At 43.6% G+C, this 26,126-nt stretch overlaps 1 protein-coding gene across 6 annotated transcripts in view; it reads right to left on the bottom strand.

The window, feature by feature from the left end:
* Frmd4a (FERM domain containing 4A) overlaps nucleotides 1-26,126 on the bottom strand; it is a 577,932-nt gene that overhangs the window by 80,725 nt on the left and 471,081 nt on the right. For all 6 annotated transcript variants that reach the window (XM_060372407.1, XM_060372408.1, XM_060372405.1 and 3 more), the window contains 3 exons: nucleotides 15,214-15,270; nucleotides 14,045-14,067; nucleotides 165-248 (listed from right to left, as the gene is read on the bottom strand). In XM_060372407.1, coding sequence (XP_060228390.1) covers nucleotides 165-248; nucleotides 14,045-14,067; nucleotides 15,214-15,270 — 164 coding nt within the window. The remainder of the gene's footprint in view (nucleotides 1-164; nucleotides 249-14,044; nucleotides 14,068-15,213; nucleotides 15,271-26,126) is intronic.

Genomic DNA, 26,126 nt, shown 5'->3' with positions numbered 1-26,126 from the left:
GGAACTTGCAGTCCTGCCACAGCCTCCCCTAATTCTGGTATTATAGGTATACACCACTACCTCTGACACAGTGGGGAGGGGAGGAGGCACGTGGAGCTGAACCCTGTGTAATCCTTGAAGAAGGGGAGACTTGATCCTGAGACGATTCTGGGCTAGGGTCTTACCAGTAGGCCAGGGAGGGGTGTTCCTTCAGGGCTTGGGTGGGAAGGGCTGGCAGTTTTTTCAGGTCGCTTCTCACCACCTCATTGCTGAAAGACAAAGTCAAGAAGCAACACATCACAGTCTGAGAACATGACCGCCCTGCTTCATACGACCTGACTGACAGAGAGCTCCGACACCTGCTCCCATACAATGGTGGTGACAGAAGAAAGGTGTTTCTGTCTACGTGATACAATGGGAAAAGAACACAGGACACACAGAACTGAAGGGCCTCTTTTTCTCATGCAGAGCCAGGGATACACACGTGGACAGTCTCATCACCTCTGCTCTCACCTCTACATGCTGGGTTCTGAGAAGCCCTGGGCATCAATGTGGAAAGAAAAGGATCCCCTGGGGTGGGCCCAGGAGAAGCTTTCAGGGCCCCCAGCTGGGCTCACAGACTCAAGAAGGGTAGAATCTCTGCTCATCCCTGGAGCACCACATGCCTCCCTTGATACCCAGTGCTCATGATAGTCTTGGCTTAGATTCACCCCATGTGAAAACGGTTTCATCAGTGTGATACGTAAACAGCCCTTCCTTTGAACAAGCCTGGAGATTACTTAGCAAGTGGGAAGTGGATTATCAGGAGGACTATCCTGATACTATCAGGAGGACTGATACAGCTGGTCCTGTATCAGAGTGTCAGACCCCATAAATACACACATGCTCAGGGTTGGAAGATAGTTTAAAGTCTCTTGGTTCAACCAGCCTTCTTCAGATGCTTAACTTCCCTCTAGCGTCCCAGGCATTCTCAAGGTTCATACTCATTCGAGTTACAGAAATAAAGTTGCCAGCAAATCTGTTAACGTTCTAAGTGAGTTTACTCTTCAGTGTTGAGCTATTCTTATGGCCACGTAACTAATATCCAGGTTATACACGCCTCTCTTTAGTCACTCAGCAGTTCTGCAGCCCTTTACTCTAGGGGTCCCTGCTGTTTATTGTCACACTCAGTTTCTAGAGCCATCGACAGTATACACTTGGATGTGGTTCTGGTATCTAAATAGTGTCTTCTGAAATGGACCCATTCCAAAGCCTCAGGCTTATCAGCTGGGCTTGCCAGAGTTCATCTTGTGGAGACTTGTATTAGATCCATGGCACTAATCCTGGGATATTGGCAGCTTTTTGTGTTGTTCATATAAAGCTGGGTAAACACTGGCCACCAGGAGCCTGGACCATACCACATAAAAGCCATGGATAGGAGATCCATTGGAAAGAAGGAAAAAGGAAGGAGGAGGAAAGGGATGGGAAGGCATAGAAAAATGAAAAGCTCTTGGCTTGACTGGAAAGAAATCACTGTCAACTTACGGGTCAAAAGTTCTTTGTATCCTGCATGGAAAACAATACCAACAGCAATGGCATTAGCAGCTCCATCAATAAAAGCACCTGGGGAAAGCCATGCCAGTAATCCAAGTTCATTTCTGTGGCATCTAGGAATCATGGCTGTTCAGGAGCATTAGAGCTGCTGTCACTTTCCACATGTACTCAGAAGCAGGGACAGGAATGTTCATCTATTCAACTTGAAGTAGCCAATCAGAAGGGAATTCTCAACTTTGAATTGGTTGACTAGATGTATCCAAGGGCTTGCGCCATTGCAGTCTTGGCAGCATGGAAAGGGTTTGCTATCTCCTGGCCATAAGCTAGAGCCCATACAGTTATAAAGTACCAGGGAAGATAGAGATGAGATAGGATGCAGTCCTTACCCAAAATGTGTTCATAGGTAGCTGAGGAAACGAGAGATGCTCATTCAGAGATAACTGACAGTGGGGACCAATGTTTGATCGTGTTAACTTCAACAAGCAGTATGAAGGTTCTGAGGAAATAATGCCTTTTTCAGGTCTGCTGTGAAAACAGCAGGGGTGCTGTGAAGAGGGATGAAAAGCAAGTCTGAAGGCAGACGACCTTCAGTGACACATAGGTAGGGTCCAAAGTGTTCCAGGAGACAATGGCAAAGCCACTGGAGCTGTTCAAAGAGGGCAGCCCCTAGTGTTTCAGAAAATGAGGTTATCAACTATGACATAGAATTGCATGTCAGGGAGGCATGATTGGAGCCAACATTGAGTTGGCTAAATACTTGAGACTCTGCAGTGGTGGACAAAGGGTTTTTTCTGTCCACTTAACTATGAATTTATCTGAATATGGAAATTTGACTCAGTGGCTCATCAGTGCCAAGGGTGATTCCTTAAATATCCAAAGGCACTCTTGCTGGGTCAGGTTTCATTTGTTGGAACTGTGAGATGTATCTTTGTGGAGCTGAAACCTGAGTCCAGGTGCCTTCCTCCCATCACATCTAAAGTGTATTTGGGGAAGGAATCGAAAAACACAGAGATCGTTTTACCTACCAACCACAGGTTTGTTGGCAAACAAGCATCCCTGATGACAGCCACAGGCTTTACTTCCTTGCTGAGGCTTGCCATGGATTCTCTTGTTCTCCCCCAGGGCAAGGTTACACAGAAAAGTATATGAAAAGCCACCAGGGCATGAAGCCTGTCCAAATCCATTATACTCTGGAAGAGATCCATGACTCCCAGGTCTCCCGAGAGGATGGGGATATAGACATGTTCTGTTTGCCTTTTTGCTGTTTATAAACACCTGCAGTCACTTAAAGGTGTCCAGCCCTGTCAGTCCAGCCAGCACCTGCAGCTGGAAGTCAGAGAGCCATCCTAATATTCTATAGCCTGACTGTGCCTCTGACCCTGGTAGTTAAGAAGGAGGGGCCTCGTTAGAACTCGGGTAAGAGGAAGTCACCTCAATGGGACAGGTGGCTGCTCCACCTTAGGACTCTACAAAGCTATAGCCTAAAACAGGTACTGAAAGTTCCCAGCTTTCTTCTCCAGGGACTGCCACTGTGGGCATTTCCCCAGAGTTCAGTAGGCCTGATATACACTAGCTTAAAGCACACCGTTCATAGTCCTTTTCTGGCCTTCACAGATGCTGTACTCATGTTCACACACATTATAAATTATATATATTTAAATCTAGGAAATAACATAATCAGAAAATTCCCCTTGAGTCAAGTGAGATGTCCATACATTGGGGAAGAAGCGTGGGTTCTCTGGAGTACGCTTCATGCGGAGGAACCCTTGTTGAAACTATGGTTTCAGAAACAAAACCAGCGCAGCATAGGAGAGTAACAAGAAATTTATAAATGGGGTGATTAGAATGTTATGCTAGCACAGAGCTAAATCCTCCATATTTGATGGGCATATCATGAAGCCGTGGTTCTCTGGGAAGAGAATGTTTGTCAGTCAAGTAGAAATGTACAAAACTTTGCACTCATTTCCAAAACCTATAAGGCTGCAGGAAACAAATGCTTCGTAGCCTGTTTGGTGGCAAGCCCATTTTTCAACTCAAGGGTATGTTTTATTATCCCTTTCATCCAGCAGAAACATTTATCTTCCTTCTTCTTTCTCCCTTTCCTTCTTTTCCAACATCTGCCTTTTTCTTCCTCCTCCTCATTCTGTCCCAACCCACCTGGACAGGGTTCAGTTTCATGTAGCTTAGGTTGGCCTCCAACTCCCTATGCTGCCAAGGTTCATCTTGAATTTACAAAACTTATGTATCTTCATCTTATATGTATAGATGCTTGGCTTACATATATGCATGCCCATGTGCATGTGGAGGACAAAGAAGGTACTGTATCTCCTAGAACCGGAGTTACAGATAACCATCTGTGACTGCCATGTGGGTCCTGGAAACCAAACCTGGGTCCTCCTGCAAGAGCAACTGTTCTTAACTGCTGAGCCATCTCTCCAGGCCCTGACCTTGAGCTAATTCTTGATCCTCTTGCCTCTACCTCCCAAAGGTTGGCAGCACAGACACACAGCACCACTTCAGGCAGCATCTGTGTCTTTGTCCAGGGAGAGTGATTTCTATGATGCCAGTCCTGCCTGGCCAGGGAGTTAATTCCCACCAGGGACCAGCCACTTAATCACTTGTCTGAGCTCTGAGAAATTCTGAATTGAGCGATTCTGAATCTGGCACCATTGGGACCCTCAAATTTCAGTTATTCATTGCCAGTCCACATTTCTTTTTTCTTTAGTACAATAAACTTAGAAAACTCCATGTGGATGAGAAGTGAAGCTATAGACTTATTACTATTGATCTTCAACAAGTGTGCAAGAAACAATTTTTGTTCATTTCTTTCTTCTTTCTTTCTCCACCCCACTTTGTTTTCTGTTGGTGAGCCAAGGTACCCCTGAGGTCATAATACATGAAAGAAAGAAAAGGATGACAGCACACATCCATTTCCTTCTCACTGCATGCTCTGCCCAGATGTGGAAGAAAGGCTCAGGGAAACTAGTGGTTAGAAGGTGTCGCAGAGATCTTCCATATGAGATTCATGTATATGTGAAATTTTTGTCATTGCATTTGGCATCTGTAGACCAAGGAAAACATCTGGGGACTCAGAGGTTATTTTCCTTCAGGAGACTTTGGATTTTTGACATGTACCATGGGCTACAACATACTCATGAATTATTTATCCTCCATTTCTGATGCTAATCACTCAACTATATGAGTGTTTATTCCTTTGAGAGTTTTTAATTTTTCTAGGCTTCAAGGAAATTCTTGTGAACTTCTCAGTTGGTTGTAAATGCATAAAATGCAAACCAAGTTAAGATTTCTTTTCTTAGCCTATGATTTCAGGCAAATAATTTCACTCAAACAGTATGAGAGAAAATAACTGATTACTTCTCTGCTATGTCAGCCTTTAACTTGAGAATCTCAACTTTGAAAATTTGACAGTGTCATGACCATAAACCTCTGAACCTCTGTGCTCCTCAGAGTTCACTCAAAATGTGGCACCAAGAGCAAATCCATATTTAACAAAAGAAAAAGCTGTCACAACACAAAGTTCCCTCCTTACTTTACATATGAACAGTTCCCATAGGATTTGAACAATATCAGCTTGCAAAAATAAATCAATGTGTTTTTGCGCTTTGAAATGTAAATCACACATTCAAAAGCACAAATGGACTTCTCTGCACAAAATAATGCTTTCTGGAAACGTTTATAACTTTTTTGTGTGTGAACGCTTCCCTTAAAGCTCCCAGATTCTGTTCCCTTTGAAAGCTGTTACCGGCATGACAGAGGCCTGCTGCTTCTCAATTACTCGTGGCTCTCCAGGTCATTTTCAAATCATGGGAAAACTCCACACACACCCTCTCTCTTTTGAAACAGCAGATATAGGAGAATATATTAATCTCAGTTCACTGAGATGAGAGGTGTGCGTCAAGTTTAACAGATGATCTATTTCTTTTCTCGGAACTTGCCACATATAAAGGAACTGACACGTATCAACGTGGCAGAACTGGCCAGGTTATGAAAGCTGTTTCCTAAACGGGAACCATTCCCGACAAAAATGCCTGTGGTTTGTGTTTTCTTTCCCACTTCTTACCTTAAAAGTCTTAACAAATCCATTTCTCTTACTAGGGGAGAGTGACAGCTATTTTCTCATTTATGGCAATTCAACAATTGTAGTAGCCAGGTGTGACAGTGCCTGTTCATGATACTGGCATTTGGGAGGCTGAGGCAGGAGAATCCTAAGTTTCAGGCTAGCCTGGGCTACAGAATATAAGACCCTATAACAACTTCCCCTACCCTTTTCCCAAATATCCATTTGTATGAAAATATACACCAAATAATCAAAAAGTATAATAAAGGCTTATAATAATGGAACTTGTCTTAGTTAGATGTGAATCATTTATGTAAATGAAAAGCTATGGCTTTAGCAATCTACAAACTTTGATTTGTAGATGTGGTGGTTTGAAAAATGTCTCAAGGCTCATTTTGTTGGATAATTGGCCCCCAGTGGATGGCACTGTTTTGGGGAGGTATAAATCCTTTAGGAGGTATACTCTTGCTGGAGGGAGTAGGTTAACTGGGGATAGGCTTTAACGGTTTCTACTTTTGATACACTTTTGATCCACTTCCTGTTCCCCTTTTCTGCTTCCCTGTGTAGATGAACATGTGAACAGTCAGCTTCCTGCCATGATGAACTCTATCACTCTGGAACCATAAGTCAAATAAGCTACTCATTCTTAAGTTGATTTTGGTCATAGTATTTTATCAAAACAATGAAAGAGTAGCCAACACAACAGTGTTGTTTTAAAGTTAATCAACACTAATCCTCTCGGCCGGACAACAGGATAATTTTGTCATCTTTTGAAAGTTAGTCATTGGCTATGAAGCTATATACCATGTTTTAAAGACTTTTTTTTTTTTTAATACAAGAAAATGAGATCTTCCTTGTCTTTTCCAGGAACTTCTAATTTCTTGCCCATGACTTGCATTTTCTAGCTTGACTTGAAAAACCTCAAAGCCTAGAATTTTCAGAGATTGGTAAGCCCATTTTAGTTTACATTAACTGCTAATATACCTTCAAAGGGGGCAGACCAGATTTCAAAAGTAGAAAGAAAGAAAACAAACAAACAAACAAACAAGAGATCACTGCTTTTTGTTCATCAAAGTTTCTCTCTCTCTAGACAAGTGACCTTATAGCCCCAAGGTTTATAGAAGATAAAATATTAAAAGGTCATTATGCTTTTTGTATTTAATTACTCTCCCGGGGAAGTAAGAACATGTGGCTTCTGAAAGTCGATGGGAATGTTTCAGCGTAAATAAACACAGCGACTCCTCTTTTGAAAATCAACCTCTTGTGTTAATGAAGGGCTGCTATTTGTCTCTACTGGTTGAACAATACATTGCTGTTTCTAAAAGCAGGATTTTCTTCTTGAAAAGATAAACGAGGAGAACCCTGCAGATGCTGTCTCACGAACACGGCAAAATCTCTTCCCAACCACTAGCCAGCCCCCCACCCCCATAAGCTCAGATTCTTTCACACAGGTGAGCATTTATTTGTGTACAGAGGATATTGTGGCTTGAATCTGAAGTGTCTCCCATATTTTAATGCTCAGTCTCTAGCTGGGGGTGCTGTTTTGGCAGTCTCGAAACTCTGCAAAGTGGGGTCTAGCTGAAGAAAGTAGGTTGCCTACTGGAGGAGGATTCTAGCAGATAAATTATACCAGGCTACTTTCTGTCTCGTGGTCTGCTTCCTCTAAGCCATGTTGTGGATACTTCCTCCCACTACCAAGATGTTCTGTACCAGTACATGAGGCCGAACAAGCATGGATTAAATCTGAAACTGTGAGTTCAAATGAATCTTCAGTTGTTTCTGTCTGTCATTTTGGTCACAGTATCATAAAAACTAATAACAGTGTCATAGAAGCTAACTTCCAGACAGTCAATCTTTTCCTTGCTGGGCTGTGTTTTTCTGGAATGCTGAGCCTCTTGCTGCTTCTTATCGTTTCCTACCTCTGAAGTGTCGTGGTGGCATTTGCTAAATGGGCAAGCCACGCAGACAGACACACTGTGCCTCAGAGTCCTTTTCAGTCAGCTTACTCGCCCTAACACAGCTTGTGCTGCCAGGACTTGCCACAGTGATTAGCCCCAGCACCTCTAGTCTTCTGTCACAAAGGTGTTTCCAGGTCCCAGAAGACAGCCCAGGGACCAGATCTGCAGCGATTCCATTTCAATAAAGCATGTTTCCAAAAATTCTTTGCAACAGATGTCGTTACTTGTCCCAGATGACTCTCCCCACCCTGCCCCTCCCAAATAAAACCACTTTACTCTAATCAGAACACAAATGAAAGCATCACACAGCTAGTTTAAGGAAGCCACTCAAACACTTGTCAGACTGGCTGCCTCTCAGCACACTGCGCTCTATATGGTTCTAATGGACATTCCACAGTGGTGACACTTAGCTTCATGTTTTTCAATTTCACTATCAATTATATTTTTGTCATTTATATACCATGAAAAAATTAAAAAACAAAACAAAACAGAAACCTAAGACGGAATTGAGACTAGAGAGGAAAAGAACGCTTCATAGCCTTATGGCCTCTTTCATGAGTCATGTGTCCCTTTGCCTGTATTGCACGGATGGTTCTTTATGTCAGAGGTGCTGTGGGTTTGGACAGCAATGATTTATGGAGCTTATGTTATAAATTAATACCCCAGTTTAGTTCTGAGCCCAGGCCGGCCTGCGGCATTGTGCAGTGCAGGCACACCCTCACTCTAGGGTGGCTCTTCAGCATCAGCCTTACCTGGTGCTGACGTAACAGGCACGAGCTTCATGGCCAGTGTAAAAGAATTATTTTCTAAAGAGTTGGTATCATGCATCCAGAAAGTTCCAAAGAGCTAATCGATGCTGATGATGAGCTGATTCTCAAGATTAGTGAAAAGAGACAGTCAGTGGGGGTTTTAAAACAACTTTCCCATATGATAAAATGTCCCCAAAACAAAAACAGCATCAAGTCATTGTCCCTAGTAGCTTGTTTAGTGCAGTGCTGTGATGTCCTCTGTTAAGTCAAATTAGAGTATCACTTGAAAGTTTGGGTTTCCTATGGTTTGATTCAACAGGTGTTTTGCTGTTGTTGTTTGTTGTTTGTTTGTTTGCAGTGATTTTAGCAAGAAATGGATAAATAGATTTCCACAGCAGCTCAAGGGGTTTTAAAAGGTATTAAATGAAAACATCCTGAGAGGGACTGGGGAGGGGACTCAGTGATTAAACCACTTGCTGTATAAGGATGAGACCTGAGTTCAGATCCCCACCACCCATGTAAAAGCCAGGCATGGTAGTGTCTGTGATGCCAGCCGGGAAGAGGAAACAGGAGGATCACGGGGATTCAATGGCCAGCCACTCCAACTCATCAGTGAGGTCTAGATTCAGTGAGAGACTGTCTCAGAAAAGAAGGCGGAGAGCGATATCAGAAGGCCCTTGATATGTAGGCCTCCGGTCTCCATAGGCACATGTACACACGTGCGCCTTTGCACATACTCCACACACACAAAAAGGGGTGAGCATTCAGGAAACCGTAATGGACACTGTAATGAATAAAGCTTGGGTACAGAACAGGCACTATCTGCTGGCCGACTAATCTGGATCCCTAGTGATTACATAAGAACGTTGCTTTATTCTGTGTTGGATGCACTCCACCTATAGCTGCCTTGATTGATAGCTCGGAGGCTGTTTAAGTGTTTTCAAACAGAAATGCCAACTCTGCTCACTTCCTGAGTGGTGACACATACGATTTGTTTTTAAACATGAACACACATTAGGAAACGAAACGAGATTACTTGTGCTGTGCTACGGAAAATAATACAAGTGAGAAAACATTATTTCTAGATAAGACTATTTCCTACCCCTTTAATGAGAGCATACGAATGTGTCCACCTTGTGACAGAATATCAGCATACACGGTACACAGTTCTCACTATCACGGGCACTATCTAGTTAACTGTCTATACCGCAGCCATTGGCTCTCAGCACTGCTAACCCAGTATTTTATTGTCACACTCAGTAAGAATGCTGGCTGCGGTAGCACACACCTTTAGTCCCAGCGCTCAAGAGGTAAAGGCAGGCTCATCTCTGGGAGTTCAAGGGCAGCCTGGTTTATAGACTGAGTTTTAGGATAGCCAGGGCTATGTAGAGAGACCCTGTTTCCAAAAACTACAAGAAGAGGATGTGAGCATTTCTCCTGACTGGAAGAGGAAACAGGCAAGAAAACCCTTCTGGGATGTGTGGAGTAAACAGAGGCCCAGAGAAGAGCCAAAAGAGCCCTGAGTGCCACAGCAGAGTGGCTCTTCCCCAGGGCCGCCTTCATGGCCGTCTTTTTTAGTGCATGCTATGTCAGCATTTCTGCCTCTCTCAATTACAAAGATAACCTTTCTTCTTCTGTGCCTCAATGAAGATGCTCCTACGGTTTGTTGGTTTTTAATGCTCACTCCACCTAATCAGATCACACCTGGCAAACTGCTGAGGGTAGAGATGCAGTGCCTGGGGCAAGAGAGGCTTTTAGGAAGAATTGGATTAAAGACCCCTCACCTCAGGTTGTGAAAGAATTACTTTGACTTAAATTTTTAAACTTTTATTTTAATATGTGTTGGTGTTTGGCTTGCATGTTTGTGCACCGCATTAATGCAGTGGCCTTGGATGTCAGAAGAGGGTGTCTAATCCTCTGGAACTGGAGTTGTAAATGGTTGTGGGTTGTCAGGTGGATGGTGGGACTTGAACTCAGGTCCCCTGGAAGAGAAGCCAGTAACTACTGAGCCATTTCCCCAGGCCCAGAGTTACTTTGATTTTTGTGTGAGACAATTAATTGAAAAGGCTATTGATCACCTAGACTCTATGTATCTTTGGAAGTAAGCCTTGGATCCTGTGTTAAACATATATTCTCCGAATGTCTGTATTTCTAAGCTGATTTTTATTGATGTTATTAAGGAAAGCATATTTATGACAGTAATGTTTAAAAATTAAAACTATTCATTTCACTATTTTAATGTTTACAAATTAAAAGAATCATGTGTTAATGAGTAATGTCAAAATCTAGTTTCTACAAAATTAAAATAATAAAAATGGCAAATCAAAAATGCCTGATATTCAGCCAACAAACCAACTATGGTCAACTCCTGCTTTTAGAGAATCTTCCTAGAAGTGGCTTGCATAAGAAATTAAACCTCAAATTTGGCAGTAGTGGTACACACCTCTAATTTCAGCACTTGGGAGGCAGACACAGGTATATTTCTGTGAGTTAGAGGCCAGCCTGATCTACAGAGTGAATTCCAGGACAGATAGAGCTATGCAGAAATACTGTGTCTTGAAAAACCAAAAAAGAGAAGAAGAGAAGGAGGAGAAAGAGGAAGAGGAAGAGGAGGAGGAAGACGGGGAAGAAATGGAGGGGGGGTGATGAGAAATGTTCCCCAATTCAAGCAGAGTCTACTTTGGTAAGATTGTTTTTCTTAATATTTATTACTTTTTCATGTGTGTAGTGTATGGATGTGGTGTGTGGGTGTGAGCACAGGTGCACGCAGGTGTGTGGGAACTGGAGGTTGGCATCAGGGTTCTTCCCCAATTGCTCTACACTTAAAGAGACAGTCTCTTGCTGAGCCTGCAGCTCGGTTCTATCAAGCTGTCTGGCCAATGCGTACTGGGAGAATCCTTCTGTCTTTGTCCCCATACTACTCACAGTGCTGTGGCTACACACAAGCTATACCCAGCTTTTTATATGCTCAACTATAGTCCTCATGTTTGCACAGCGGCCCCGAGAATTCTGAAGCCCCTTTCAGAAAGCGGTGTGCTCTCAGGGGCTTGCACAGCACAGCTCCCCTCTGCACTCTGTGGGGTGAAGTTATGGGATGAGACAAACTGACCTCGCATGAACTGACTGACCTTCTCTTCTCCCGACAGCCACTTCTCTCTCTAGACAGCTGCAGCTACAAAAGGCTGCTAGACAGTTCTGACCAATGACACACCCTTTGCATATCTGCTTTCAGCTAACACGCTAGCATGCTGGAGCCCATGAGAGGGCCATGAAGGATTGGCAGGCCAAGCCCTGCTCTTCCTCCTCCCTGGAGGTTGGTCTGTGTGGCCACATTCCTGTGATCTGTGGGGACAGATGAGGTTGTTTCCAGTCCACATTCCAGCCTGTCAGGGTGCTCTCAAAAAGAAATACTATTTGCAGCAGGGTTCCGAGCTGGCCAAATAGAAAGTCTCTTCAGAGTAAGTAGACTAGACATTGGACCCCACTAAATTTGTGGCCTTTCAACCAGTTTTCACAGAACTGCAGAAATCCTTTTAGTAGGTGGGCTCAACATTGTTGAAACCCTCAGATCTAATCTCAAACTCAGGTCAGAAGAAAGGAGCAAAGAACAGATTACAAGCTGTAGTTTCTACAAGCTGAACAAGCTTCATTCAACAAATTCAGTACATGGGCATTGGCCATATGCCAGGTTCCAGTTGAGGCCTCTCATTATGTAGTGAAAATCTCACTCTCTTTCTCTCTCTGCTTCCTGCCAAAGACTTGAGATCGAGGTAAAGCCGTCATAGAGCTCTTGTTACAGAAAACAGTGGATCTGAGATAAAGGGACTACGATTTAGACCAATGAATCAGCTAACTTGAGCTCACAGGCTCAAATTATACATCCTCTCTTGTTTTGTATGGCCTGTGAACTAAGAGTAGTTCTTACATTTTTAAATAAAGAAGGTGAGTGAGAAAAGAGGGAAGGAGAAACAAGAAAAAAGAAGAAGGGAGAGGAAAAAAAATTCTTGATACATGAAGATTTAGGTAATATTCAACTGTCCATTTCGCTAAATAAAGTTTTATTGAAATAGAACCAGTTCTCCTACCACATGACTCTCCTTCAATACATGGAAAAAGTGCAGTGAAGATCATACAGGAATGCCAGTAGGTGGCCTTTACAGAAAATGTTTGCCAACCGTTGTTAGACTTTAAAATATTTCTTTCCATTTAGCTGAGGTATTTGACTGAAACTATACACCTCAGGTCTGGTTAGGGTACATTTATAGATTAAAAAGCCTTCAGAGATGACAACATGCAGATGTGTGTTTGTGTGTGCAGGAACACCCTTCTGTGCAGGTGAGTGTGGGGACCAGAGGAGATGTCAGGTCTTTAGTCACTTTCCTTATTTCTGTTTTGAACTGATCTCTCATGGGGCCTGGAACTCACCAGTTTGGCTGACTGGCTGACTAGTGAGTCCCAGGGATCTGCCTGTCTCTGCCTCTTTCTGCCCCAGTACTGGGGATACAGATGCACAGTTGCTTTTTAAATCGCAGCTGGAGCTTTGAACTCAAGTCCTCATGCTTGCACAGCAAACACTTTATCCCTTGAACCATCTCCCCAGATTTGTTGTATATTTCATGTTGATACTAATTTTCTATCTTTATCATGTTGGGCCAGAACAGTGTGTCTTGTCTTGTCTTGTCTTTTCTCTTTTCTTTTCTTTTCTTTTCTTTTCTTTTCTTTTCTTTTCTTTTCTTTTCTTTTCTTTTCTTTTCTCTTCTCTTTTCTCTCTTTCCTTCCTTCCTTCCTTCCTTCCTTCCTTCCTTCCTTCCTTCCTTCCTTCCTTCCTTCCTTCCTTCCTTCCTTCCTTTCTTCACTGTTTAGGATACAACCAGCCTCATTATGTGTTAAGCAGGTGTTATACCACTGAGTTATAAGCCTCAGCCCTTGGAGCGACTTGTTGTTTTGCTTTCTTGGCCATATAGTCATTTCTTTTTACAGACAGATCTTGATCCTAAGGAATGGGCTATCCTGGGCTTTCCCCAGTAGACGCTGATTAAACAGAACACCTAGAGAAAAAAAGTCTGTCTATACATAGTTATTCCATTGAGGGGTAGCTAAATCCCCTTGCTATGAGGGATCTCTGAAGATCATGAGAGACTGGGGACAATTTCATTTCTGCTGCCCTGTGTGCAGTGCTTAATGAATGAATGACGAGAGCCAAGCCAACAGCTCAACAGGACAACTCAAGCCGTCCTTAGTAAAGTCTATCTTTTTTTTCTCAACATAGCAGCTTTCTATGAAAGGCAGATAGGAACAGTATTTCTATTCTGTTAATACTTTCCTGAGACATGTGATAGTGATTTTTCTCTTGGAAGTCAGTGACTAAATTGAAAAGGAAAAAGATGTGTATCTACTTGTTAGAACTGTCAAGTTATATGTAACCAAATTTATATCCCAGGAGTGATTCCTAGCTCCCCACAGACTCAGGACCAACACACCAGGCCTGTGAACAGTGGCCACTGGAGACACTGGGCTCTGAGCTCATCTTTAGTAGTTCGAAGGAGGTTCACTTATTAAGAATACTGCCCTCACTTCCACCATGAATGCCCTGCCAGACTGCCTGTTCAGTTGACAGTATGACATCTGGATTTCACTCATTAATACACTGTCCTCCTACAAGATACATGCAAAGTAGTTTTATTAATTAATAAACAAGCAAAAAATACGTTTTTAAGCCAATATGAGAACAACTTTTGAGGACTCACCTAGAGAAATCTCCTTTTGCTTCCTGTGGAAGAAAAAAAAATGAGTGAATCATACATTTATTGTTAAGAATTAAGACTATGTCCTATCGTCAGGGCTACTTCTCTGCTGAAAAAGAGAAGATCAGCTTCCTTCTGCTGCCACACTCTTCTCTCTGGAATTCCATGAAGAGGAATGCTAGGCCAGGTGTGGCAGAACACTCCCGTAATTTCCAGTACTTGGGAGGCTCAGGCAGGAGAATTCTGAGTGTGAAATTAACCTTGGTTGCGTAGTGAGATCCTTTCTGGTGGGTCAGAGTAGGGAGAATACAGACATGTGCCACCAGAGTAAGAGACACAATGTAAACTTCACAAAGTTATACAGAAGTTTATACTTCAAGGCCTTTGACTAACTGAATTAGGTCTAAAACTTCTAAACCGAGCATGTGTCTGGATAACACACACACACACACACACACACACACACACACACACACACACACACTCATTCCTCTCTTTCTTTCCTGCCCCTCTTCTCACTCTCTTTCACCCCTCCTTCTCTTCAGTTTCCCCTTCCCTCCTTTAATACATCCTTTATTTCTCGGCTCCCCCTCCCTTCTCTTCCTTGAGACAGCTGCAGTCTGCCCCCTGGCCCAATCTCCAAAGCAGCTGGGAGTACGGGTGCATGCCACAGCTCGAGGCTAGAGCAGTCCGCTTCTTCTGCCACTTTTGGAACTGTGAGCTGTTTCCCAATTATACCAAATAATTGAGAGCCAGAGGCCACGTGGGTGTCAGTGAGTTTGGGAGAGTATCTTGGACAGAAACACTTCTCAGGAGAATAACTTCATTCTGCCACCATTATAGATGATACTATTATGTCTGCCTGTCCGTCTCAGGCCAAAGGGTTTCATGTTGCCTTCCTGGTGGACAGTAGGCGACTTCTAGGTGTGCATTTGGTTTTTCTCATGGCAAGAGAGGGTACCAAACTAAAAGAAAATGGGGTTTGGAGGACCAAATGATTGTAGGTTAAACAGAACTCTCCCTCAAGGTCATATGAAATGACCTTTAGACTAGAACAACTCTCTAATTATGGCCACAGCCTCAGCATTCCTTCCATCTTGTGGCTAGAAAAAGTAAGACAGTCAAACCGTGGGTGTTGAAACATCCTTTCATGTGTGTGTGAAACAACTCACCTGTAAGATGTAGGAAGCTAATTCAAACACCACTTCACTGTCAACATCAATAAGCTCCTGAAAAGAAAAACAAATCAAAGTGAGTCTCTTATTTTATCAACTTAGTTTTGAATAATTAATTAATCAAAAACTTGAAAATGAAAATCTTGCAGTGTAATCCAGGCTGAGCTCAAATTCACGATCTGCCTGCCTCTGTCCACCAAGTGTGGAGTTCTGAGGCAAGTGTCGTTGCACTTTTTGTAAGTTTGGTTTTTAAACAGACTCCTTGCTGCAGCTCTCAGGAAGAGACCTGGCCTTTCTCGGAAGTTACCCTGGAATCACAGATGCTTTTAGAGAGTCTTTGGTTCTTTAGACAGTTTCTCTGAGTGGCTTGGTCTTGAATATTCCCCAAGATCTTTTCAAAGATGCCTATGTGTCCTCTTCAAATCTGGATGAGACAGTAAGGAGTGGATCACGTCCAGACTTTTATAAACCTATCTTTTTATTTTTATTTTATATGTGTAGGTGTTTTGCATGCATGTATGTCTGTGTACCATATGCGTGCAGAAGGAAGGTGTGTGTGTGTGTGTGTGTGTGTGTGTGTGTGTGTATGGGGAAGGAGAGAGGGAAAAGAGGGAATGATGGGGGAGAAAGGTAGGAAGGAGGGAGAGAGGGAAAAAGAGAGACTCTACGTAGACACATATTCAAGGCCCGAAAGAAGGTGCTGGATCCCCTTGGACTGGAGTTATAGATGGTTACAAGCCACCATATGAGTACTGAGAATTAAACATTGATCCTCTGGAAGAATAGCCAGTATTCTTAACCATGGAACCATCTTTCCAGCCCCAAACCTGTTCATCTTAATAGTCACTGGAAAACAGCTACACAGTATCCAATTACATTCTTTTCTGAGATAAGGTCTCACTGCATCACCCTGGCTGGCTCAGAGCTCAGACCTGATTCTACCCCCCAAGTGCTGTGACTCTTCAGTTCACAACCATGCCCAGCCCCACTACAGTTTATTTTTAAGTTCTGCCTTAGAACTCACAGTGAGGGTTCATTGAAAGAAACGTTACCATGGGGTCACGACTCGATTTGAAGTGAAACAAGGCAAGACTGAAAACACAGTTCCTCAGTGGTACCAGGAATAGTTCTATGTGCTTGGAGCTCAGTGTGGCTAGTGGCTATTACATCAATGCAGATCTATAGTGTTTCCATCTTTACAGAATTTTTATTAGTCATTGCTAGTCTGGTGTCTAACTTAAATATTCTGTTCTTCTGGGTCTTCCCTTACATGGCTGTGCTCTAGGGGAGTGGTCTTAAAAGAATAAAAATCTCTTGGTTTCTGAAAAAAAAAAAAATCCAATGTATGTTTTTGTCAAGCACAGACATAATGAAGTTCTAAGTAAGAACATTCACATCAATGCCAGCATGTGTTTATTCCAGTGGTCTTATAAGATGACATCATTTAGTGATGTCACAGCAACCGTGGTTTGCATAAACACAGTCGATGCCTGCACAACGATAAAACTGTTTACCACATCTATTAGAGTACTTCCTGCCACGAAGCGACACAGCCTGGAGTTTCCATGTTTGTAAAAATAGTACCACTGAGGCACTAACTGAAACATGCACAAAAGTTGATGTGTTTATCATATACAGTTGGCTTTGGAGACAGGCTCACACACTTGAGACACCATCACCACAAAAAATACACCATTGCCTCCAAAAGTATCTGTGTTGTTGTGGTAAACACTTGACATGACCCACCCTCTTGATGAACTTTTAAGTGAATAATGTTATATTATATAGTCTGGAGAGAGAGAGAGAGAGAGAGAGAGAGAGAGAGAAAGACTTGGGCCCATTAGCATGCAACAATAAGTTAATTCATACCATTTTTCTAATGTCAAGATTATGGAGAAATTTGTCTTCATCTCTCCTCCTCCCTTCTCTTTTTCTTTCTCTTATTTCAAATAGGGTCTCACTCTTTAGCTTAGGCTGGCCTTAAACTGATGGTAATCCTCCTGCCTCAGCCTTCTAAATGGCGCAAACCACCATGTCCAGAACAGCTTCCTTTTTCATTCCCTATTATCACTAGATCCAATAGTGAGTGAGGAGCTGGACCAGAAGAAGAGGTAGGAGAGGCTTAGAGACCAGTTAGCTCAACACCTTTTAACTTTTTCCTGAGAATAGAACTCCAGTCACAAGGACCTTGATGGCGGTCGCTGTGCTGGAAAAACCACCACCTCTTGTCTGATCTACGACTTCACTTAGGATTTGACCTCTCCCAAGTTAATAAGGTCCCAGCCCAGCCAGCACACTCTCAGGACAATATTTATAACCGGAGTTAGCACAGAAAAGTCATCGAAATTAAGAGTTATTAGAACTATAAGCCAAACCCTGACATACGGATTTTCTAATTAGTTGGGGGCGGGGGAGTTCAGGCTTTTCCTCCATAACTCATGATGTTTGAGTAGCCGTGACTCCTTTGAAGGAGGGATGTTCTTAAGGTCTTAGGTCAAGGGATTCCAGAGATAGATAAAGATAGTTGCTACTGAGCCACCTTGAAAGTGTCGATCAAGAGAACTAACAACCTCCTAATAACTATAAGGAGGAATGGCGGACAAGCATTCTTTATGTGTAACTAGCCATGGGAGCTTACTGGCCTCTGTAATTCATCTGTCCTGTCAGGGCGGGATGTGGGAGAATGTTTGCAATGGCAGATGTGGGATTACCAGCTCCCATCAAAATCTAAGTCATATGAGAGTGTACAAATGCTTTCACAGAAACTCTGTCCAGGGTTTTCACAATAGATCATTTCTGCTCTCACTTTATTCATTCCCTTTCTCACTGATCAGCTAGCTGAAGAGCTCACGGTACTCGGAAACACTTTGTGTGTGTGTGTGTGTGTGTTTGCATGCATGAGCCCTTCTGTTAAACATTTACACCTAGGATGCAGTGAACAGTCAACAGTGGGATAATGGTTAACACCAGCTGGGAGGCTTATCTCATGTGTAACTCCAAGTCAACCTTTGGCAGACAGCCCTAAGCAGGGCAGAGTGGCTGGCTCATAATGTGATTCATTTGCTAGAAGTTAAGTGTCTGCGTTGGAAAGGAGATGTGGGGGAAAGGGAAGAAGGCCTTTTTTTTTTGCACAGCCCATTATGGAGTCCCAGGAGGTCCTGTAGGTGAATATTAACCACAGTGCTCTACCAGCTACAGCAAAGCTTCAGACAGCACAGTCTGAGATGCCTGGGCTGGTTGAGGCAAGCTTCTCACTATAGCGGTCCTTAGGGCAAGTGGAAAAGATTGTCTTTAACTAAGGTGAATTTTCCCTTTCCTTCCAGGTGAAGAGACCATAAAAAAACCAAGAACCAGAATGTGTCCAGCAATAGAGGAAATGGAGGCAGGATTCCTCAGACCCTGTGCACACGGCAAATCTGATGGAGAAGCTGTGCCATTAACTTCTTATGATTCCTAGTTAGTACTTCTTGAATTTGACGACCACTGGATGCCTTCAGAGGAGTCAGTCTAGAGAGAGTATCTAAGAACCAAATTCAGAATAGTAAAATGACAAGTTCTTGACTGTGGAGAACTTGCCTTTTTTTTTTTTCTTGTATGCTTTTTTGTTAGGTTTTCAAGTAGTTCATGTATTATATTTAATTTTCCGACATATGGTATTGTATATTCTCCAAGTCTTAGTTTAATCCCCTAAGCCTTACTTGCATAGTGTTTTTTTCTATCTTTTGTTTTAACATACTTATTTCTTTATTATAATTAATAACTCTCTTTGCATTTCTTTCTACCAGGTGATTGCATTGTTAAGATTTTGCTGTAATGAAACAAAGCCTTTTGACTTTCTGCTCACTTCCTGAGTTTCCCCTGAAAGCCAAGTTTACTATAGAGGAGTCGGCAAAGGGCCCAGCATCTAGCTGCCAAATGGCATTCAAAAGCTGACTGTACCCTTCCCTCACCTGGCTTCCCAGGCAAGCCAGAGGTGGCTCCCTTCACGGGCTTTTTCAGCAGAGAAACAAACTGACTAAGGCAAGATAACAAAGAGTGTACAAAACCCCCATACTTCCCCAGGGCTCTGGGCCTTCCCTTGACAGAAGACAAACTGGGGAAGTGGGTGGAGAGGCAGGAGGCAGGAGGCTCTTCAAGCAAGAGCTATTCATGGCTGCCACCTGCCCATCTGCAAAGGCTGGTTCTGTGACATTCCCGTGGGCTTATTCCAGCCATAGCTCTGCACTGGAACCCCAGTGCTTCCAGAGTTATCTGAAGAAGGGGTTCTGTTGGGTTATTTTCTGAGCTAGAATTTTGCCTAGAAATCTAGGGTGGTAGGGGACATGATAATTTTACATTGGGAGGGAATGGCATATCCTTTGGCTACCAAGGCCATGATGCATGCATTTTGGGCCTCTGTTTCCCTTACTACTGAATGATCCATGTCACTCCCTTTGATCTTTGGAAAATGGTATAGAATGATGGAACGTGCTTATCTCTAGGTATGTACAGGCATGCATGTGTGTATTCTCAGGGAGCAGATGGAGAGGACAGACCTCTTCCTTTTGCTCAGCATTGCTTTATCTAAAACGAGGAAGCGACTTCAGGAGGAGGACCTGTGGCATTTCATCAGCAGTGCTATGGTGGCTACCAGAGGATCTGATGCTCCATGCGCCAAACAAGTGTCCCCATGCAACAAGGCTTATGGATGCTTTCTCACCATCCTTAGCAGGTTCTTCCTGACCCACGGTTCAGATGGTTTGATGGTTACTTTTCATGTCACACCAAGACTCTCAATGGAGAGCATTCCTCTGTGGTTAGGTTGGGAAATTCTAACTTTCCCATACAACAAATGAGATGATTGCAATAGTTAAGTGTTAATTGCCAGAGTTAAGTGTTACTCTTGACAGAGTCTAGAATTGCCTGGGATATGGGCCTCTGGGCATGTCTGTGAGGGACTCCCTTGATTACGTTAACTGAAGTTGGAGGGCCTTCTCTGCTGATGGCAACATTCCACTCCTGGAATCCTGGAGTGTGTGAAAGGGGAAAGAGACCTGAGAAGCTGCATCCATTCCCCCCTCGCTAGTTCTCGACTACGGGTGTGATCAACAGCGTGCACTCACCCCTCTCTGTTTCTTCGCTATGAATGCGATCAGTATTTCAAGCCTCTGCACCTTGACGTCCCTATGTCGCTGGACCAAACCTTTGGACTATGAGCCAGAATAAACCCCATGGTTGCTTTTATGAGAATGTGTTATCACATCAACAGGAAAAGAAATGAAGACAATAACTAGAGCAGAAGACACAAGGAGCAACTGCAGGGAAGCGAGAACGTTGTTGGCAAACTCCAGTCAGAATCACTCAGTTGGTCACTGCCAGGTCTCTCCTAAGGAATCCTCACCCAGTCACCACCTGCACTATTACCCACAAAACACAGGAAGACTGCAGTGTCTGGACTGAGTTCTAGTCTTAGCCCTTACTCCCAACAGCCCAGGAACACCCAGCATCCCTGCTTTCCTTGTGTTCTAATTGTTTCACCACCTAATGTGAAGAACAAGTTTTCCGACTGAGTTTGGCAAGATGTAAATACAAAGGCGATTCAGAAACTGCAGGCATGCTGGAAATGCCACCTCAGCATTATTGATTTCTTCTCACTGGCATCCGTAGAAGTCTGAACCACGCGCTCTTCCCTCTGTTCTTTGTCATAGGTTAGTATTGTTGGTTGTATTTAGCAAAATTTCTTTAAGAGACAGGAAGTACTGTGCCCACTGGTTACCATGCAAATAATGGTTGTAATTTATAACCATTGTGATCTGAAAGTTTACCTATTATTTTCATTTATCTCAGTGTCCGGATTAAATATTATTTCTAGGCATGTCTCAAAGGGTGCTTCCAGATGAGACTAGCTTTCGAATCACTGAACTTAGCAGACAGCCTCATGAAAGAAGTGGCTACCATCCAATGCCTTAAGGGCCAGAAGAGAATAACAGGTGGAGGAAAAGCAAATGTCCCTCTGTTTTTCATGCCACAATTTTGGGGAGGGGTGCTGAGATAGGGTCCTGCTGTGGTGGCCTAGAATTTTCTATGTAGCTCAGGCCAGCTTTGAACTCATGATCCTTCCGCCTCGACCACACCCAGCTTCATTACTCACTCTGGGTTAGCACATCCCATCTCACTTTCTCCTGCCCTCGGGATGAGAATACATTACTGGCCTCCCTAGTTCTCTGAGTCACAGCTCCAACCTTTCTGGGCTCTGGCTTGCAGGTGGCCCATTACAGACATCTCAGCTTTTGGTCACATGGGCCAACCCTACACAGTAAGTGGCCTTCTATGTTTCTCAGTAGAGAGCCCGGACTAACATGGTGCTCATCATCACACTGGACCACGAGGCTGTGTGTAGATGATCTCCCTGACTACCTTCTGACGCTTGCTTGGCTACCCTGCCTTGTTGCGCAACTCATAATGACTCTATGGAGCTGCGTCTGGGCACGGATAAGACCTCTGCAAACTTGCCTAGTTTCTTTTCGTCAGCCCTCTGCCAGGTCTTCAGCAGTCAAGCCCTGTCATGCTTGTCTCGTGATCCCCAGAAGTACGTTGCCATTCGCACTGTGCTCTGGCTGTACTTTCACAGCACTAGAGCTTCTCATGCTGCAGGCTGTTGACGGCCTACGTTGAGGTCCCCAGAATTGTTCTTTCCAAACTCTGCTATGCACTGCCAAGATGATAAGCCCATGCAAGTTTCTTTCTGACAGGCTGAAAAAGAAAGTCCTCCCTTGTCCCTGTTTTTATGCTCTTGGTCATGTAAGTTCACGCACTGCATCCTCATTAGCCAGACTGAGTGATAAGAGATTTGGTGAGTCGGAGGCTAATATTTATGTTGGGTTTTCATCTCGTGGAACTATATCCTGGGCTTCGTTTCTCCCACCTACAGATGAGGTGACATCACAGGTTCAGTAACAAAGCTCTTTGAAGCTCTTCAATATAGACCATTTTTTTCAGTATCAACAAGAGTGATAGATTTTAGACATAAGAGGCCAATAAAACCCAGGAACAAGTACATAAACGGAGACAATGTGAAGCTCCAGGACAGAGGCAGAGATGTCAGAGAAAAGGCTAGAGGAGACCTTTCAGTGCACACAGAACAGGGGCTTTTGTTTCCCCAATATCTTCCGCCCTCTCTCACCGTTCCCTTCTTCTCTTCTTTGGCTTTTGAAACAAGATCTCGTATAGTCCAGGCTGGCCTCAACTTGCTACTTAGCCGAGGATGACCTTGAACTCCTGATCCTCTGGCCTCCATCTGCAAGTTCTGAGATTATAGGGGTGTGCCACCATATCTGGCTCCAGCTCTGTCTCTTCTGTCACCATCAGCTCTTGCTGCACACATGCAAACACCCAAACTCGGTGGGATCAGAAAGTCATGAATAAAAAGCAATTTTCTGTTCATCAGTCATGTGCCTAGTCAGCCACAGGTAATGGAAGGCGATCGTCAAACTCCGTTCAGGAAAATGGGCATGCTGCTTTCATCTCGCCCAAGGAGGCATATTGCACTCTATCTGCACATGAAGACCTTGGGCCTGTGGCTCAGCTGAGACTGGGTGTGATAAACACGAGACTAAGAACAATGGAATGTGGGGAATAGGAAGGGCAGACAGTTACACGGTTTGATGATGAGAGTTACAACCACACACCAGCCATTCTGAGTAGCAAAACTTAGGTCACCCCTCCCACAGCAAATAAATATCCAACAACTCCTCTGAGTAGTGGAATAGAAGTTATTTGGATTTAGAAGCCAATTTTCTTATCTCTCCCGGGTTTTGTGTGTGAAGCTGATTAAAACTAAAGTTAAAGCAGAAACTTTTAAATTTCCTTTGTACCTTTAGGATCCATAATTTGGGAGACTCGTTCTTTCTAAACACTAAAATTTAAAAGAATATTGAACATATTTAGCATCGACTATTTCAATTAAAAATAAAACTTAAAAACTGATTTATAATCTAGCATTTGTAGGAATGTTAATGTGACTGCTGTTTTAAAGATTACTTTTTTTAATGTGTATATGTGTTTGCCTGAATGTGCACCACATGCGTTCAGGAGCCTGTGGAGGTCAGAAGAGAGTGTTGGGTCCCCAGAAAGTGAAGTTACAGGTGGTTGTTAATCACCAGGTGGGCCCTGGGAATCAAAGCCAGGTCCTCTGCAAGAGCAGCAAGAGCTCCAAACTACCCTGCCGTCATCTCTCCAAGACCAGTTTTTAATCTCTCTCTCCTCCTCCTTCCCCTCCTCTTCCTCCTCTCCCTCTTCTCTCCCCCCTCTCCTCCTCCTTCTCCCTGCCCCCCTCTGGCTATAAATTTGCTAAGTAGTGGAGGATAACCCTGAGGTTCTATCTTTCCTGCCTCCACCCCCTGAACACTGAAACTGCAGATGTGCACCACCGCACTGGTTTGTGTGATACTGGGCATGGACCTTCGGGTTTTGTTCAGTTTGGTCAGCACTCTGGCCCTATTTGCCACTCTTTTAACTCTTTTCAGATAGAGTTTCATTATATAAATGATTACTAGAATGATCCTCCTGCCTCAGTCCTCCCAGGATGCTAAGCACATACCACTTTACCAGTACTTGTGCAAACCGAATTTTGATAGTTGATTTCAGTTGTTAGTACAGAACTCAGGGGTATGGGATTCACCTCACAGTCTCAATGAGAACAACTCAAGAGTCCACGTTTACCAAATCTCTCCTGTCTTGTATGAAAGTAGGTTGCCTCCTACAGGGTGACTGATGATGGATTCATAAGTCACATTCTCCGGGCTGGAGAGATGGCTCAGCAGTTAAGAGCATTGGCTGTTCTTCCAGAGGACCCAGGTTCAATTCCAGGCCCCCACACGACAGCTCACAACTGTCTGTAACTCCGGTTCCAGAGGATCCGACACCCCCACTCAGACATACATGCAAGAATATATACAAATTCACATAAAGTAAAAATAAATCATTAAGGAAAAAGGAGGAGGCCAGAGGGAACGGTTTGGAAGGAGCATTCCACCGGCTCACAAGTTTCTGGAGCACACAGAATCTCACTGGAATTCTCCGTGCAACTGTACATGTATTTCTAAAGGACGTTTGTTCATCTCCTGAACATAAATTTCCCCTCCACTGTCCACCTGTCCCCGTAGGCAGTTCAAACATCATAAACACTGCTGGACCACATGGGGGTGTCAGCAAGTTCCATGCCAGTCCTCCCTGCCTCACTGTACGGTCGCAGCCCTGTTCTCACGTAGTTTAATTTTATGCAAGTTGGGTAAATTACCGTTTCCCCCTGATTTTCTTCTAGAAATTAGGAGGGTGTGAAGGAAGAGGAAGTGTGGGAGAAGTTGCTGTAGTTGTGTTTTCTTGTTCCTAGTGAAGAAAAGAAGGAAGAAAAGCCATGTTTGTAGCTTGAGAAAAATAACAAAAGGAAAGAAAAGCAGCTTTCCTGGCTGTCCGCTGATGGAAAGAAGAGAAGCCTTGTCTCTGGAGTGGGTGTGTCGAGGCTGCATTGAAAAGAACTTTACACCCCAAACGAAGGCCTCTTTCTCATCTAAGCCCTGGAGATTGGCGTGTCCCAGGGGGAAGCAGAGGATATGTTCCCTCACCCAAAGGCTGAGACTCAGGTCCTACGGAAAGAGCAGCTTCCCAGTGAGACACTATTTTGACCCATGCTTTCAGAGCATCTCATTAGCTTTCCTTTGCTCATGTGTAATCAGGAATGGACAGACTGGGATCCCCTGAAACAGATGAAGCCAGCTAAGGTGGAGAGCAGCTGGTGACGAAGGCTGACCTCTGGCTTACACACACACACACACACACACACACACACACACACATGCACACATATACACACAGAGCAAAAGAGAGCAGGTGTGGGATTGGCAGTGGGTGGGTGGGCAGTGGGTGGGTGGGCAGTGGTAATGCTAGTCTACAGAAAAGATAAAGATAGAAAAAGAATGAACAGAAAAGGAAAAGGAAGGAAGTTGAACATGCACTGTAGTTAATGTAATAAGAACTAGAAGCGATAGTATCGTATTCCTAAGGCAATAAAGTTTTTTCCTAAGAATGTGGAGGCTAGAGGTTGACACCAGGAGTCCAATATCAAATGTTTATTTTTATTTATGTGTATGTGTGTATTCCATTCATGTGCATGTGTCCATAGAGGTCAGTAGAAGGCACTGGGTTTCCTGGAGCGAGGGTTACAGACAGTTGTGAGCTGCCTGATGTGGGAGAAGGAAAACAAACTTTCTATGAAAAAAAGGCATTTTGAACTGCTGAGTCATCTTTCCAAACCCTAAAATAGGATATGAAAGAGAAAGAGAGAGATCAGAAATACAAAGGCATTCTTAGACACACATATACATACATACATGCTTACTTACATACTTACATATTAAAGTTAAAAATAAAAAATGGAAATGAAAGGCAATGCTAACAAAAACAGACAAACAAACAAACAAACAACCTCCCAGAAAGCAGAACAAAAATACAGAAATGGAGAACTGGGCAAAAGTCTGTCCTAGCTTCTGATTCTCGGCACTTCCAAGAAGAGAGAGGATAGGTATTGAAGGGGAGAGAATAGCAAGAAAATAATCCAGGAAGAATATGAGCAATCACCCGACACCCGACAGATACATAGCAGAGTGTGTCTACAAAGGCCAGAGCTACTGAAATTTCACACCAAGAGGAGTGCAGAGGAAAGCCCCAAAGATCCCGTTGTTGGGAGGTGGCACGGGGCGGACGGACAATGGACACTTCTAGAACAACACCTGATATTCTGAGAGAAGCTGTCACTCTAACCAAACTTCTAACCCAGTGGTTTCTGACCTTCATAATGCTGTGACCCTTTAGTACAGTTCCTTGTGTTGTGGTGACCCTTCACCATGACGTTATTTCCGCTGCTACTTAACTGT

The sequence above is a fragment of the Meriones unguiculatus genome, chromosome 19, assembly GCF_030254825.1.
Source record: "Meriones unguiculatus strain TT.TT164.6M chromosome 19, Bangor_MerUng_6.1, whole genome shotgun sequence".
Classification (NCBI taxonomy): Eukaryota; Metazoa; Chordata; class Mammalia; order Rodentia; family Muridae; genus Meriones; species Meriones unguiculatus.
The sequence above is the reverse complement of the archived record's forward strand: the minus strand, read 5'-3'. Positions and strand labels throughout refer to the sequence as shown.